Source organism: Pelodiscus sinensis, chromosome 1 (genome assembly GCF_052426305.1).
Source record: "Pelodiscus sinensis isolate ZL-2025 chromosome 1, ASM5242630v1, whole genome shotgun sequence".
Taxonomy (NCBI): domain Eukaryota; kingdom Metazoa; phylum Chordata; order Testudines; family Trionychidae; genus Pelodiscus; species Pelodiscus sinensis.
In genome coordinates, this window is record NC_143052.1 from 83,216,634 (window position 1) to 83,232,383 (window position 15,750).

The following is a 15,750-nucleotide window of genomic DNA, read 5'->3' on the forward strand; positions in this document are numbered from 1 at the left end:
TAAACATTTTGCTATTCCCTTCCCCAAGTACAGGAGGCTATGAATATTCTCTTGCCACTAGCCACCTTTATACAGGAAAATGCAGTAGTGGTACTGTTGAGATTTTGGTTGTGTACTCTCCACATAATTTTCAGGATTCTATCAAATGGCACCTGTAAGGAAGTCTGTAATCCAAAGAGAGCCACAACCTTCCATGTAAAAAATAAGTATATAACAGCTGATCTTACAGTGGACTGGAAAGAGAAAGAGAAGACGTTATTCAGAACACGCACACCCCCTACCCATATTCCCCCACATTTTTGCCACATAAAATCTGTTGTGGGTTCTGGGCATGAGAGAGACCTATTTGGGAATATTTTGAAGAAATTCATTCTGTGTAAAAAGAAAAACGTGTCAAGTAGAAGCAATGCAAGAAGATGATGCAGGGCCTAGTTTCATGAAACAAGATAAGGAAAACAGCTTACTGAGAGAAAATTATGTGGCTGAAGCTGTGGATATTAGAAATGTAAAAAGTCATTTGAAAATGTAACTGTTCCAGCCCCCACCAATTAACCGGAACCGGTAAGCCTCACTCATTACTAGTGAGGCTTACTGGTTCATTATTTACATCCCTAGTGGATATGACTGAGTGGATCAACTGGTTAGTAACTTAAATAATTCAAAAAACGAGGAGTCTTGTGGCACCTTAAGGCCAACAGATTTATTTAAGCATAAGCTTGTGTGTAAATCTCAATGTATCATTCTTCAAGACTCTGTCTTATACAACTGTTAGACAAATTCCCAAGCTGTTTACTGTGTCTGATATTGCTAGAAAAAAGTTTTAAAAAAAAGATTAACTATTCCTTATGGCTTGTTTGATTAGTTAAGTAGATTTAGAATCTATCACTCAAGCATACAATACAGAAAACTGCATAAGAGGAATGTAGAGTTGCCAGTTATTCACCTTGATTTGAATCAATCCACCTTGATTATAAAGGTGCCATATAATAGTGTAACTTATTCACCTTCACTTATGGGAATTAGGGATATTAAATGCCGGTTAATTGAATAATGAGTAACCTCATGAATTCTTATCAGTTACTCAACTATTCTATAGTCCCCGAAAGGGGTAGTCAGTGTGCTCTGTCCCCACTCCTGATGAGCCTCCTGCCACTCTCTGATGCTGCCTCTAGATCAGAGGCAGCAGCGTGGGGTGCCAAGTGGGAGGCTGGTCCCCAAGGAGAGCCAGTTTAAAAACCAGCTCCCCTCACAGACTGGCTGCCTGTTGCCCTGTGGTGATGCCTCTGATATAGAGGCAGCAGTGTGGCGTGGCAGCAGCCTATCTGGAGGAGAAGGAGTCTGAGCTTCTGGACCCAGCATGAACTGGAACTGAGCCAGACTGCCTGCCCGCCTAGCTCCTAATACACTTTAAATGTAGAGCTGCAGCATTTAAAGCTGTCCCAGACCTGTCACAAGCCTGGACTGAGCAGGACTGCTGGCCAGCCTGCTAAAAAATTTACTGGGGAAGCAGTAGAGGCAGGGGGGATTTGCATGTAGTCTATAGCAGTGTTTCCCAAACTATGGTCTGCGGCCCAGGAAAAAAATACCGGGCCTCAGTATGCCTAGTGGCTGTCAGCAGGGTCAGGCCTTAGGCCAATTCAGGCCCCGCGCCCCTGAACCCGGAAGTACCGGCGAGTTACAGAGCTGGGGGCCCTGCTCCACCGATACATGGAGCTGGGTCTCTCCTCCGGCTCTACCTGGAGCGGGCCCGGGTCCCCCGCGTGTCCTCCCACCCCGCCCCCAGAGCGTCCCCGCTGTGTGCAGCTCCTCCTCACCGCCTGCTGCTGCCCATGTGCGGCATTGCCCATGTGGGCGGGGAGGACGCCTGGGCGTGATGTGACGTCACTGCCCGGGATTTTAAAAAAGTCTTCGGAGGCACGTGGCGGGGCCACACTGGCTCCAGCGGCCTCTGGCCTCGCAATGTGGAAGGCTGAAGGTAGGGAATGGACTTGGGTGGAGGCGAGGAAGCAGCAGCGGCGGGCTTACGCAGAGGGGAAGGAGTGGAAGGAGAAGGGGCTTGGGAGGGGAAGGCACCAAGGGACGGTGCAGGAGAAAGACACAAATGCCAAGGGGCCAAGTGCAGAAAATGAGGGAAAAGGTAAGAGGGGCGGTGTCAGTGGGAGGGGGGACAGGGTGATGCTGGGAGAGGAGAGGGGAAGGGCATTGGAGGCTGGAGGAGGGGGTGCTGGGAGAAGGCTTGAAAGAAGGGGTGGGCATGAGAGACGTGGGGATGGAGCAAGTCATGTGTGAGGGCACAGAGGGGCAGGAGGGGATGGGTATCAGGGAAAGAGAGGGCAAAGGGGGCAGGGGCAGTAAGGGAAGGGGGAGGCACCAGGAGAGTGCAGGGCTAAGGGAAGGTGCAGGTGCTAGGGGATTCTGGGGTGAGGAGGAGGGGAGAGCTGGCCACCGGAAGCAGAACTGGACAGGGGAATCGGGGCAGGCTGGGGAGATTGGAGGGCGGTGGAAGTAGGGCTGCTGGGGGGTGCGAGGTTGGGGGCAGGGAGCTGGCCAGGGAAGATGGGGGCGGGGGGGGGAAGAAGAAGCAACCGCCGTAAGGAGGGCAGGATGTGGGCAGCAGGGCTGGCCAAGGGAGATAGGGAGGAGAAGCGGGGGGGGGAAGGGAGGAGACCTGGCTGCCCGGGAGGCGGTTGGGGGAAGTGGGGGGAGCAGGGAGGAGGAATGAATCGGCCTGCGGGGAGTGGGACTGACCTGGCCATATGTAGATCTTGGGATGCTGTTCCCCCTGTTCCCCTCTCCCCCCCGCAAAGCACAAAGCATGAGTTAGTTCGGCCCAGGGATTCTATTGCCCCCCCCCCCCCCCCCACACACACACACCCTCCTCGAGTAGTTGCGAACTGTCTGGCTGGTAGACACACTCATGCAGCATGAGCACATTTACCAGTCAGGCAGTTCGAACTACAAACTGATACATCTAGTAATAATACAACTTACCTAATGAGAATACACAAGACATGTTATATGTCTGGTATTTTCTGAGTTTGTTTTATGTGTTTATATTTTTGGGCTGCAGAAAGCAGTATTGAAAAAAAGGGTTCCAACTAAAGTAAAAAGTTTGGGAAACCCTGGTCTAACCAGCTGTCTGTCTGTCTTACAGTCCATTTATCCAATCCATATTCCTTAACTTGCTGGCAAGAATATTGTGGGTGACCATATCAAAAGCTTTGCTAAAGCTGGCACTGGGGGTTTTGGGAGGACCAGAAACAACTTATTCGAATATTCATCATTTGGTTAATGAATATGCAAATGAACATCACCAGCCCTCAAAAGTTCATGAATGGATTTACTGGTCCCTGTGACAAAAAGTTCGGGAACCCCTGGTCTACAGCATTAACCTAGAAGCTTCTGCTTATCAGTTAATTGACTACACTATTACATACCTAACATGAATTAAGTTATAGTGGTACCAGTACTTACAGGCATATATAACACTGCTCAAAAACGGCAGGTGGATTCAAACCTGGGACCTGTGGAGACTAGTGTGGGAGCCTTTACAGCTTGAGCTATAAAGCCAGCTGATTTTCGGTACAGGCTTCTACCCTAAGCTCCAGAAGTCCCAGGTTCTGTTCCACCTGCAGGTGGTTACGCTTTCACCAGGGGTGGGGTGGTACTACACTTACTGTACCAATGTAGTTAAAGCGTTCCTACCTGTGTGTAAACCACCCCTAGAATTTAATACCTACTGTGTAACAAGTTAATTCAAAAAGCCTTTTAACAGATGTCAATCCTGTTTCAGTGAGTCGTGTTATCTTTTTGGTAATCATAGTTAGAAGTCTGTTAATCACTGTCACTATATCAGACAGGTAGATCCATATTTGCCTTTTCTGCACCTAGTATTGATTGAAAAGGAGAAAGGTTAACAGACTGAGATTTTAACCCTCTCATCATCCATACAGAACAGCTTCCATGTTCTAAAAACCTTCCGCAGAGGGCTGGCTGTCAAGTACTCTTCATGGTTTGACTACCAGTCTGAGATTTTAACCCTCTCATCATCCATACAGAACAGCTTCCATGTTCTAAAAACCTTCCGCAGAGGGCTGGCTGTCAAGTACTCTTCATGGTTTGACTACCAGTAATACAAATACATCACTTCAACTAAAAGGTATTTCTGTAACAAACCAGGACTCTCACAAGTAGCTTATTAATATTTACTGATTCAAACATGGAGAGGAATGTTGAAAGCTCATTGTTGAAAGCTTCCCCAAAGCTTTTTGTTCCCCAAATTTGGACCTACTTTAGGCTTATCTTTTTAGCAGCTATCACATAGCAAAAATCCACTGCTTCATATGACACATAAGATGTTGATAATTTTGTGTATTACTGCACAGCAATACCATATCATACTTAAACTAAAGATCATTATCAATACTTGATTAATCTGAAGGAAAACCAATTAGAAATAAATCCACAAGGCATAATTTAAGGGTTCCAGTTCAGATAGTTATAGGGATCTTAGTCAAGTGTGTGTACTTTGATTGTATAGTATTAAGTTGCTACCTGCATTGAATAGTGTACTCATGAAAGTATTTAACAGTAACTGAAAAAAAATGGGAGGGGTGCCCAGACAAAGGACAGTGTGTGATTAATTTCGTTAGTTCAGCTTTCTACATCATGCAAAAGAATACAGAAAAGTACTAAATCAGCATCCCCTCCTTTGTGTAGAATTCACACTTGCAATCACTTCTGTATTGAGGAGTTTCCAGATCAAGTTCAACCTCTGACAAGTTTTCAAGCTGACACCTGTCATATGAACACAGGAATTGTCATACCTGACCAGACCAAGCCAATGCCAAGTGAAGTATAAACCTTTATAGTAGACAATTATGCTCAGAGAAGTTTATTACCCACTCCAGCATTTAATGGCTGACCTATGTCCATGAGTTATATTCTGTACCCCTAAAAACAACAAGAGTTTAAAAAAAGAGGATCAAACTCCTTACCTCAATAATATGTTTTAAGACTGGGTTCTATAATTTATTATGATGTAAGAATTTCCATCTATTGCCAATCTTAATTTTTAATGAGGCAATCCCTTTCATTGAGTGTAATTAGGAGTTCTCAATCTTCTTTATACCATCTTTTTATACCTATCATTTCCCTTTTTATCTAGCTCAACTAAGTAGCCCTAATCTTCCCCCTAAACTCTAATTCATTAAATGTGTTCTCTATATCACTGACTTGCCTATCCTTTCAGTGATACATCACTATTAAGGTTTTTTTAAATAATAAGACATACCTGACTTAAAAGCTGTCCGTGAAAAATGGTATTGACCACATTCAGAACCTGTTTGATAAGTTTCCTTTGAGAAGTGGGGATGAGAGCTGGGTATCTGGTCCCAGTTGTTTCCAGTTCTTGCTGTACTTTATCCAAAAGTTCACAGAGGAATTCCTGAGCATCTTGTTGGGCATAACCTCGGAAGGCCGGGATTAGTCGCCACACAGAATGGAGCATGGCAAAAGGAGACACCAATGCCCACTTGCCAGACCACATAACTTGGAACAGAGTATGTAGCTCATGACATAGAGAAATGTGCTTTGAGCTTGGCTCCCTGGACTGAATAAGTTCCATATTTCTACTTTTTGATGCCCCTCCACTTAGTCCGGATGATAAACTAGGTCGTCTCATAGACGATGATCCTTTTAACTTTACTTGGTTCTCATTCAAACAAAATGCAGAACCAGTAATTGGAGGGTGTTTAGTAGAGGATCTTGTTTTTCCACTGGTTGCTGTTGCCAGCAATTCTTGAGTTTGGTTCAGATCAAGCTTTAAAAAACATTCCCGAAAAATAAGCAAATGACTCAATACTTGTAGAATAGAGTTCATATAGCATGTATTACCCAAATTTCTCAGTCCTGTTACACCAGGAGTCACTGTAGGCCTTCGCTTAATTGGAGAGTCACCAATTTTTTTCAATCGTACTTCATCTGAGGTAGAAGTTACTTTCAGCTCCATAGGAGAGGACAAATTTTGTGGTGATTTTTGTACCCAGGATGATACTTTTGAGGATATTTTATTTTGATGTTGTAAACGAGAACTCTTCCTTGGAGGCATTTTTTCCATCTCTACTTTCAGCTGACGCTTTCGCTCTTGTCTCCTTTTCCTAGCTTTATCCCTTCTTTCCTCTGCTTCTTCCTGGAGCCTCTCTTCTTCCAAACTCTTTTTCCCACTAGGTGTTAGCTCAAACCATGATCTAAACACTTTGCCCATTAATGCACGCCTTCTGTGCCACAGAGCTGTGAACATACGGTCTTCATTCCGAAGCAAGGCTTGGGCACCATTGTGTGAAAGGTAAGAGTCATCACTCGTACCCATAGATCGCAAAGTCCTGCCACTACGGGTAGTGCAGTCATAGTTTTGACTCTTAATTGCACTTAATGTACTTCGCAATAGTTTTAAGTCACCAGTTGCATTATCATTAAGAACATAGTCATCACAAAGGTAACAAAAAACATACAGCTCATTCACTTCCAATGCCACTGGATGACTACTTTCCTGAAAGTGCTTTAGTGCATGCTCTTCAATGTATCTTCCACATGCAACATGTGAACAGCTAAGGCATGCCCAAACTGATTCTGTAGTATTGCAGTCCACGCAATGCCACTTCTGAGGGTTCAGGATGGAATGGTCTTGGGCAAGCCGTAGTCGCCCTATGTGCTTACACTTATCCATTATTAATGCTGAAATACTGGAGAAATACTAGAGAAACACGGTATCCAAACTATTTGATGTCCATGACATTCTGATCTGCAAGCTAAAGAGGAAAAGAAATAAGCTCAGCTTCATATACAGTGTAAGTCTAAGGTAAGTTAATACATTCTGAGCAACACAATTATGCCTTTTAGTTTTAAAAGATCATCAGTGAACTATTCTACCATCAGAATGATAATCAACAACCTTGGTAGCAGTCTTAGCAGAATAGTCCAGGATTAAATGGGCATGAAGACTGAACTAGTCATGCCACCAGTAACTTCTCTGTCCAAAAAGAGGTATGTAGATAACAGAAACCTGTTGTGGTATTTCAATTAAAGGTGCTATTCTACGTTACTTTTGTTAAACCATGTAACTCCGTATAAACACCTGCATTAAAACCTGGCATATATTGGTTTAGCTTACATTAATAAATTTACAAGTGCAAGCTAAACTGATACATTTTAAACAACAAGAATGTTCACACTGAAAAATTGTACTAGTTTAGCTAGATCAGTTTACAGTCATATCTTTTACCTAACACCAGCTTAACTCTGTTTCAACAAGCTCATAGTGAACAGAATTTACACCACCACTGTCCTTGCTAATATCTTTTTCAGTGGTTCTTAACTTGGGGGTAGTTACCCCTCGAGGGGTAATTTGGCATATTTCAGGGGTTATAAATTTAAAATACGATGTGTTCAATTTTGTTCAACATAATGTATGAGGAAACAAAATACAATAAAAATGATTAATCGTGATTTTCTTTTTGTCTATTGCCATATTAAAAAGGAGGAAGGGTAAATTTGGTTTATTGGTTAAGCCAAAATTACAAAACAGTGCCAAAGAGGTAAAGAATCACTGATCTATTTGATAGATAAAATAGACTTAGTTACTAGGGTCATTGTTGCATCTCTGAAAATATTACATAGCCAGTTGTAGGGATGTAAAAGAGTAGTTGATTAGTCACTTCCCCCTCTTGCTGCCTCTGTAACTTAAAGCCCCTGTCTGCGGTCAGCCACCACAGACAGGAGCTGCTTCACCACAGCAACTCCTGTCTGAGGGAGGGAGGGTAGGTGTCCCAGCTCCCTGCTGGGACCTGCTCCCATGAGCCAGGACTGAGCAAGCCCAGCTCAGTCCCAGCTCATGCTGGATCCAGGGATACCCTCCACTGCAGCTCTGCAGTTTAAATTTAGTAGGAGCCAGGCTGTCCACGTGCCTGGCTTTTACTACACTTAATACAATTTGTATTGACTACGTGATTAGTCAGTAAGGGAAGGCACTACCTACACTGTAACTCTGCAGTCTGACTACATAATTACCCAGTTCCCCACCTCTTAACATCCTTAGCCAGTTGGTGACCTCTCGCAGACCAAGCACTTTTACAACTAAACCTTCTCTGCTGTCCCATGAGAACCTAATTGTAGAGGTCTGATCTAAAAACATAAGGTTGCACCAATTTAACTAAAGATGTCCTTTAAACAGATTTCCAATAAGTGCAATTATGCACACATGCTTAAATCAACTTAAATCTGACTTATGTTGTTTTAGCTTGCCCCTGTAAATAGATATATCCGGTTTTAAACCAATAAGTGTGTCTTCATAGGGGTTTGCACTAGTTTAACTAAATCAGTGAAAGACAGAATGATGACAAACCTTGCATGCAAGGATTGACAAAAGGAAGAACTTCTTTCCTCCTCTTTATTCTGTTCCCAATCCGAATCCTCAACAATGAAGTGAGTGGGTATCTTATATTTGAACTCAGGGTGGTGCCCAGGGTGCTCCCAACTGTCACTAACAAAAAGGCTAGATGGCATACGGAGATGTTAATTTGCTGAATGATATTAGTTCTAAGTCTTGTATCAGCATGTACTTATCTGACTGCTATGTAATTTCCAACTTTTAAATGTTGATGCATGCCAGATTGTGCCAAACAAAAAGGCTAGTACAAATTTCTAGCATGGACTAGGCCAAAGCCTCACAACAAATCAGAGAAAACATTTTGCACGTGAGCAAACACATAAGAGATATTATCAATGACAAAGTTGGAACAGAATCCACAAATTTGGACTCCTACTCTAATTCCAAAAAGATCTTTTTTTGCAAATTACTTCACCATGACCAAACTAAGGATGTTAAAAAATGGCTATTTTAAACCATGTAGCCTCTAAAAATGTTATCGTTATATGCCAGCTCCCCAGAAGCGGGTCCTGCAACCAGCGTGCTCCCAACTGTCACCCCACACTGCAGACTTTCATACAGAGTCTGCAGTGCAGGATAGCAGCCAACTCTCTGGGAACTGTGCATAACAGTTTGGGTAACTGATAAGCTCAGGCATACCAGTTACCTGTTTAAATGGCTGCACTCTTACATTCCTCATCCAAACAATTTTAATCAGGTTAATCCATTCTAATGTCCACTAGGCAATCCAATGATATGATAGCCAATGTTTGATGACATCAGTAAATGAAGTGGGTAAGAAGTAGCAACTGTTTATAAAAGCAGTTTCTGTTCAAATACACTACCTAAGTAAAATCCTTTCCTTTAATTTTTTTTTAAACTTAGCAAAGACACATTACTCTTTAAAAAAACATCTAATAGTGAGAGTATGGTCTTTAAGTATTAGTGTTCAGTTAGCAAAGTTAATTTGAAAATTCAATAGTTTTAACACCAAAGAAAAAGTCTTCTGATAAATCAATAGTGCTGAAACTGTTTACGCACAAATGATTTGATGGCTCCACATGCTAATCATCCAGATTCAGTTTGTTTTGTCCTGAAGCCATACTAGTGCTGACCTAAACAGCTTCAATTGCAATGCTTTCAGGGTACTTATTCTGTAATTCCCAGATCACATGCTAGAAGCAGTGCATTCTGAGGATATGTTTCGAGAATCTGAACACACTGCTGGGCTGTCAGACACTAATGAAGACTAGCTCAATCACTTCAACTTGTCTGCACTTATACCAGCACTATTAGTTTTGCTGAAATTAGATCAGTGGCCACCAACGAGTAGATTGGGATCTACTGGTAGACCTTGGAATCTCTGACAGGTGGATCCTGACTGATTTGGCCAAGAGGCTATCAAGTGCCTGCACTTCAACTATCCCTCCCTCCACTACTGTGCATCTCCTGCCATTTGCCTTGGAGCTGCCCCCCAACACCCACACCCACCCTCTGGAGCTTCCTGCTTGCTGTGCAGGGCAGGGGAGGGAAAGGAGGGTGCTGATGTCAGGGTGCCCCCCTCCCACCGTGTATCCTATCTCTGCAGAGAGGGGGCACAACAGGGCTTGGGAGGGAGTTTGCTGGTTGCTTTTGGGAGTGGTGCAGAGACAGGACAGGGATGAACCTGCCTTAGCTCCACTGCATCACCACCGAGGAGTTACCTGAGGCAAGCAGTGCCCAGTCTGAGCCCACATCCCAAACTCCTACCCCAGTCAAGAGCCCCCTCCTACACCCCAAACCTCTGCCTTAGCCCCAAGCACCCCTGCATCCAAACACCCTCCCAGAGCCTGCACCTAGAGGTTCCTATATCACAACTGCCTGCCCCAAACTGAGCTCAGAGCCCCTCTCACACTCCAGACCCCTTAATTCAAGACCAGAGCCTGCACCCAAGCCTCTGCCACAGCCTGGTGAAAGTGAGGGAGGATGGAGTTAGCAGAGGTCTCAGAGAAGGGGCACAAAGGAGGCAGAGCAAGGGTCTTTGGGTTTGAAGTAGATCTTGGATTACACAAATTCAAAAAGTGATCTGATGCTTAAAAAGGTTGGAGACCACTGATCTAGATTATTTTAGAATACTTATTTGACTATTTGAAAGCCTTTGTTTGTCATCACAAACACTGCAGTGTTAAGAGATATAGTATTCTCCCCATTTTACAGAGACTTGCCCAAGGACACAAAGGCTGACTGTGACAGACCAGGCGATTGTATCTAGGTCTTCAGCTAGTGCCATCAGCACTAACCAGCCTCTCTCTCAGATCTTTGTGATTTATGATTGGAAAAAGTTCTTTGCATTTAACTTAAACATTCAGGTCACCTTAATTCCTCATGAGACAACATTAATGAAAAATGCTGCAAGATAACCCATTAACCTTAGTGATTAGATAAAAATTGAAAGTCAGTATTCACATTTCTGAAAACATGTATAATGATGACCAATTTTCTATTTAAAAAAAAAAAGATAGCTAACCCACATTCTTTCTCTGCTCTCCCTAATCTGAAAGGCATGTTTCACCAAGTGTGTTGCATTTTATGTTTATATTGAATAATAAAGCTCAACTAAAGCTTTCATACGGAACTACAACACATAGCAGCTTAATGTTCTTTGATTTAATTGTGAAATTACTGTAGTATTGACCAAAGAGCAATATTCTGCCACATGGCAGACTAGATATAATCATAATAGTTGCTGTCTGTTCTCATTACTTAACCTGCCCACCTTGACAAGCAGATTACTTATTGATAAGGCCTGCATAGTAAAGTTTAAATATTTAAAGAAAACTTTTGGAAGAAACTTATCCCTATGCATGCTCCCATACTCCTCTTTACCAGAAATCCACAAGCCAGAAAGGAGTGTTCCCACGGGATACAAGAAAAACACAAACTCAGACTTCCCTATGCCTGGTCTGAGAATGACACCTGGCTGGCCAGCCAGATACCACAGGCCCAAAAGCTCCATCAACCAGAAGGAATCACTGGGAATTGGGAACTCCTTGATCTGGGTCATCTCAATGAGAAGTTGCTGATTTTGGTTAGGATACAGTATTTTGGTTAGGTAACAATATTTAAATGGGGAAGTTTTTGTCTCCTCTTTTAATATTAGACCTGGCAGTCTGACTAGGACATGTTCCTTTGGAAAATCTGAACTTTTTGAAAGTGAAATTGTCCTTGGGAACATGCTGATTTTAAAGAATCTGTCCCTGGAAACCTTGTCTGGTTTCTGCTAGCTCACCAGCCTGCTGAAAAGCCAGGATAAGAGAAAAAAGAGGAATAGAAATGTTCAGATAGTTACATTTATAACAGTTATAGTAATAATCAAGCCTCTGTATACCTGAACATTCACTAAAATACTTTTATTTTATATAACTAGAGCTTAATGACATCACTCCTACCCAGGCCTCAGATGAGCAAAGTTCTTCACCATGTGCTTAACTTTAAGCTCATGAATAGTTGTCAATTGTACTCATGCTTAAAAGTTAAGCACACGCTGAACTGAGGGCACAAGTTGTTACACTGACTTCAGAGGGGCTTCTTGGGTAAATAAGAACTATGTGATCATTCTTTAATGCATATAGCACAGAATGGGACCATGAAATCTTAAGGTGACAAACAAGAACCATAAGTACACTTTTCTACAGCACTTAGGGAACTCAGAAGAAAAAATAAAATGGTTAGGCAGTGATTGGATGTGTTTATAAGGAAAACACTTGAAGTCTTCTATAGTACATATTACTTGGTGCTAAGCAAGGTTTTTTAAAAACAAATACTTGCATAGACTTTAAATTATTTAGAAAGCACACGGGACAAAAATAATTGGAAGGCATTACAAGGAGCCACTTTCCAATAATTCTATTAGATTGCAGAGTAGTCCCCAAGTGGAAACAATATAAGTCACATAACGTATGACACTTAGGCTACGTCTAGACTACAACCCTTTTTCGTAAAAGGGATGTAAATTAGATGTATTGCAATTGCTAATGAAGCGGGGATTTAAATCTCTCCTGCTCCATTAGCATAAAAATGGCTGCCACTTTTTTTCCCCGCACGGAGCTTTGTCGGAAAAAAGCGCCAGTCTAGACACTGATCTTGCGGAACATTCACTAAAATACTTGGGGTAAGGGATCTTTTGGAAAAGGCTTTATTTTCCGCAACATCAGTGTCTAGACTGGCGCTTTTTTCCGACCAAGCTCTGTGCGGAAAAAAAGTGGCAGTCATTTTTATGGAGCAGGAGAGATTTAAATCCCTGCTTCATTAGCAATTGCAATACGTCTAATTTACATCCCTTTTACGAAAAAGGGTTGTAGTCTAGACGTAGCCTTAGTGTTTTGCCCATCCTTGACATAAGTGAAAGTACCCCAGGGGAAAAAAAAAAATCTTGAAATGGAAAGATGGATCAGAAACCCTAACAGAAGTACAGAGAAGATTGATAAAGTCAGCAGCTTTCACAGCTATCTAGAAGATGAGGCAGCCTACTTGCACAGTAAACTTTACAAGATTAAATTCCCTAAAACCAAATATAGTACCTCTGTGTGGGTAATGCCTTGCCTTGTTGTCCTCCCTCAACATTCAGGTCTCTGAACAGGGAAAAGAATTATTACATTAGTTGACCAGCACTTTAGAGACCAAATTCTTCCTTTTGCCTTTAGTACTTAGAACTGAGCAGAAGGGGTGAGCAAAGTAACAGATCAAGGCAACACAGTCAACCAAGTGTTTATCTTAAGTGTTTAATGGGAGAATACAATTTCACAGAATCTTCTATTCCGTCAGAAAAGCAAGTGGATTAGGTACTCAGATTTTCTCCATTAATAAAAGTTCAGAAGCATTGCCTTTAACTTTGCTAAAAAATAAAGCTTTCCATTGTAGAACAATTTCTATTGAAATGTTAGTTAGTCCTACTACTAGAAGAGATTAAAAGGTTTGTAATTAAAGGGGCACTTAAATTTGGTCTAAAATTTGCATTTGGTTAAAATGTCTTTAAAATAAAAACCACTTTACTAAGTCTTTTAAACTCAATTTAAACAAAACCAACACTTCATAGCCACTAAAATCTGAACCTGATATAGCACTAATGTGTGTGAAAGTGAAACTCACAACTGATTCCATGGATTTATTTTGTCCAAGGCAAGTGAAAGGCAAGAGTAAAGTAGTGATATTGGATATGTTAAATCTTTAAAGAGAAGCTAGATAATTTCATGGAGGTTAGGTCCATAAAAGACTATTAGCCAGGGGATAAAATGGTGTCCTTGGCCTCTGTCAGAGGCTGGAGAGGTATGGCAGGAGACAAATCGCTTGATCATTGTCTTCGGTCCACCCTCTCTGGGGCACCTGGTGGTGGCCACTGTCGGTAGACAGGATACTGGGCTAGATGGACCTTTGGTCTGACCCAGTACGGCTGTTCTTATTAATTTTAATAATCTGTCACTAAGCATGTAAGTGAACTGTATAATTTGTAAAAGCATTCCTTTAATACACTGGGTCCCAAATAAGGATGTTAAGAGGTGGGTAACTGGGTAATCATGTAGTCAATACAATTTGTGTAGGTGACAGGGAAGGGGCTCAGAAGGAGCTACCCTTGCTGTGGCTCTGTAGTTTAAATGTAGTAACAGCTGGGTGTGCAAGCAACCTGGCTCCTTGTCCAGGATGGGACCCCCTCCGCCCCCCCATGGACAGGGGCTGCTGCCAGAGGAGCCTCTCCTGGTCCCTCCACGCTGCTGTTGCTGGTAAACTGTTATTTTGTCATATAAAAAAGTGACCTGGTTCTTCTCAGTGAGGGAATAATGCTTTTTAAACCTTTTTGGAGCATAGTGATTGATAGTTGATTTTTGGATGTTCAGATTTAACATAAAGACGACAAAGGATTTCACCAGCAATAACAGATTTGCTTGACGATCCATTTTACACCACTGTTTTTTGTGGTTTTTTTTTGGCTTATTTGCATTTTTACTTGCAGTTCCGAGCTCACTCAGCAAACTTACTAGATCACAATATCCTTTGAGTGCGTCTTCTCCCCTCCTCCCCCTCCGCCGCCCCAACAAAGTACCTTTTGAAACTCTCTCAAATGAGACTCCACATCCAGAGCCGGAGGAAACGGGTTTCCAGCGCCAAATGTGCCTGACTGGCAGTTACTCAGGCATAACAAAAGAATTCAAGTGTGAGGCCCGAAGGTTGCGCCTGGCTACTTGTTCCACAAAGCGCTCCTAGATGCGGCTGCATGATACCTAGAGGGGGGAAGGCTGGAGACATTGCTCACGCCAAGCTCGGCAGCTGAAGTTCCCAGCCACACGAGCGCGGTGCCTCTTGCCGCGGGGGAAACGAAGGGCTATTCCCTTGCCAGCGGCTCGGCCTCGCGGCTCCCATGAACCTGACTTCTCAGCAGCCATAAAACCAGGGCAAAGCCCCCGCCCTGCCTGCCGCCCCGGCAACACGTTGGCCTGCGGCTCCCGGGGAGAGCGGCGCGCCCGCCCCCGAGCTGCCGGCACCGGGGGGGGTTTGCTGACAAGCCCTTGGCCGGGTCCCGGGAGGCGCCACAGGGCCGATGCCAGAGGCTCCCGGCGGCGGCGCCCTCCCCACGCTTGTCCCGAGCCGAAGTAACAGGGCCGGGCCGGGTCAAACCCGCCACCCGCATGAGGGACCAACCCCGGGCAGCGGCGCAGGGCGCCCCCCGCTGCCCCTCAGCAGCGCCAAGTCCGGCCCGGCGCCTCCGGCCCGCCCCCGGCTCTCACCCACCTGGGCGGGGAGCTGAGCGCAGCCCTGCCGCCCACTCACATCCCTGCGCCCCGCGCCCGCGCTCACCAGCCGCCGCCATCTTGTGCGCCCGCCCGCGCCGGCCGCTCAACGTCAGCGCCGCTGGGAGCCCGGCCCCGCCCCGCCGCCCAAAGGGGCTGCCCCAGGGCTGCGGGTCGCTCCGCCCCTCGCCTTGTGCTGCCTGCCCCTGCGCTCGCGGGTGTCTGTCCCGAGCTGCCTGCGGGGTGGGAGAGCCTGGCCCTGTGTGCAACCCCCAGCCTGGAGATGTGGGTGTGTGGCTCTGTGCCCCCTTAAAAACCCCATAACCGGTATATAGCAGTGCAGGGCCGACTTAGCCAGTAGGCACAGTGCCTAGGGCCCGCTATACTGGCAGGGGCCCACGAAAATGTTTTAATATCTTATACAATCAGAAGGGAAAAAAAAGGAACTTTTAGGGTCGAAGAAAATGTTTTAATTTTTTCTCACATCAGAAAAAAATAAAACTTTTAGGGACCATGGAAATCTATTACATTTTGCCTAAAACAGAAAAAAAATAAAATGTTGAA

General features: G+C 44.1%; 1 protein-coding gene across 8 annotated transcripts in view; it reads right to left on the reverse strand.

Annotated features, from left to right (window-relative positions):
• USP44 (ubiquitin specific peptidase 44) overlaps window positions 1-15,403 on the reverse strand; it is a 36,539-nt gene extending 21,136 nt beyond the window's left edge. For 2 of the 8 annotated variants that reach the window (XR_012905201.2, XM_075933598.2), the window contains exons 1-4: window positions 14,502-15,176; window positions 12,985-13,035; window positions 5,294-6,809; window positions 3,741-3,887 (exon numbers count right to left, since the gene is read on the reverse strand). Coding sequence is in view for 7 of the 8 variants with exons in the window: in XM_075933598.2 (XP_075789713.1) it covers window positions 3,741-3,887; window positions 5,294-6,727 (1,581 nt within the window). In the remaining variant the exon portion in view is untranslated. The other 6 variants (XM_075933549.2, XM_075933541.2, XM_075933567.2 and 3 more) reach the window with 6 other exon arrangements.
• Window positions 15,404-15,750: the final 347 nt, after the last annotated feature.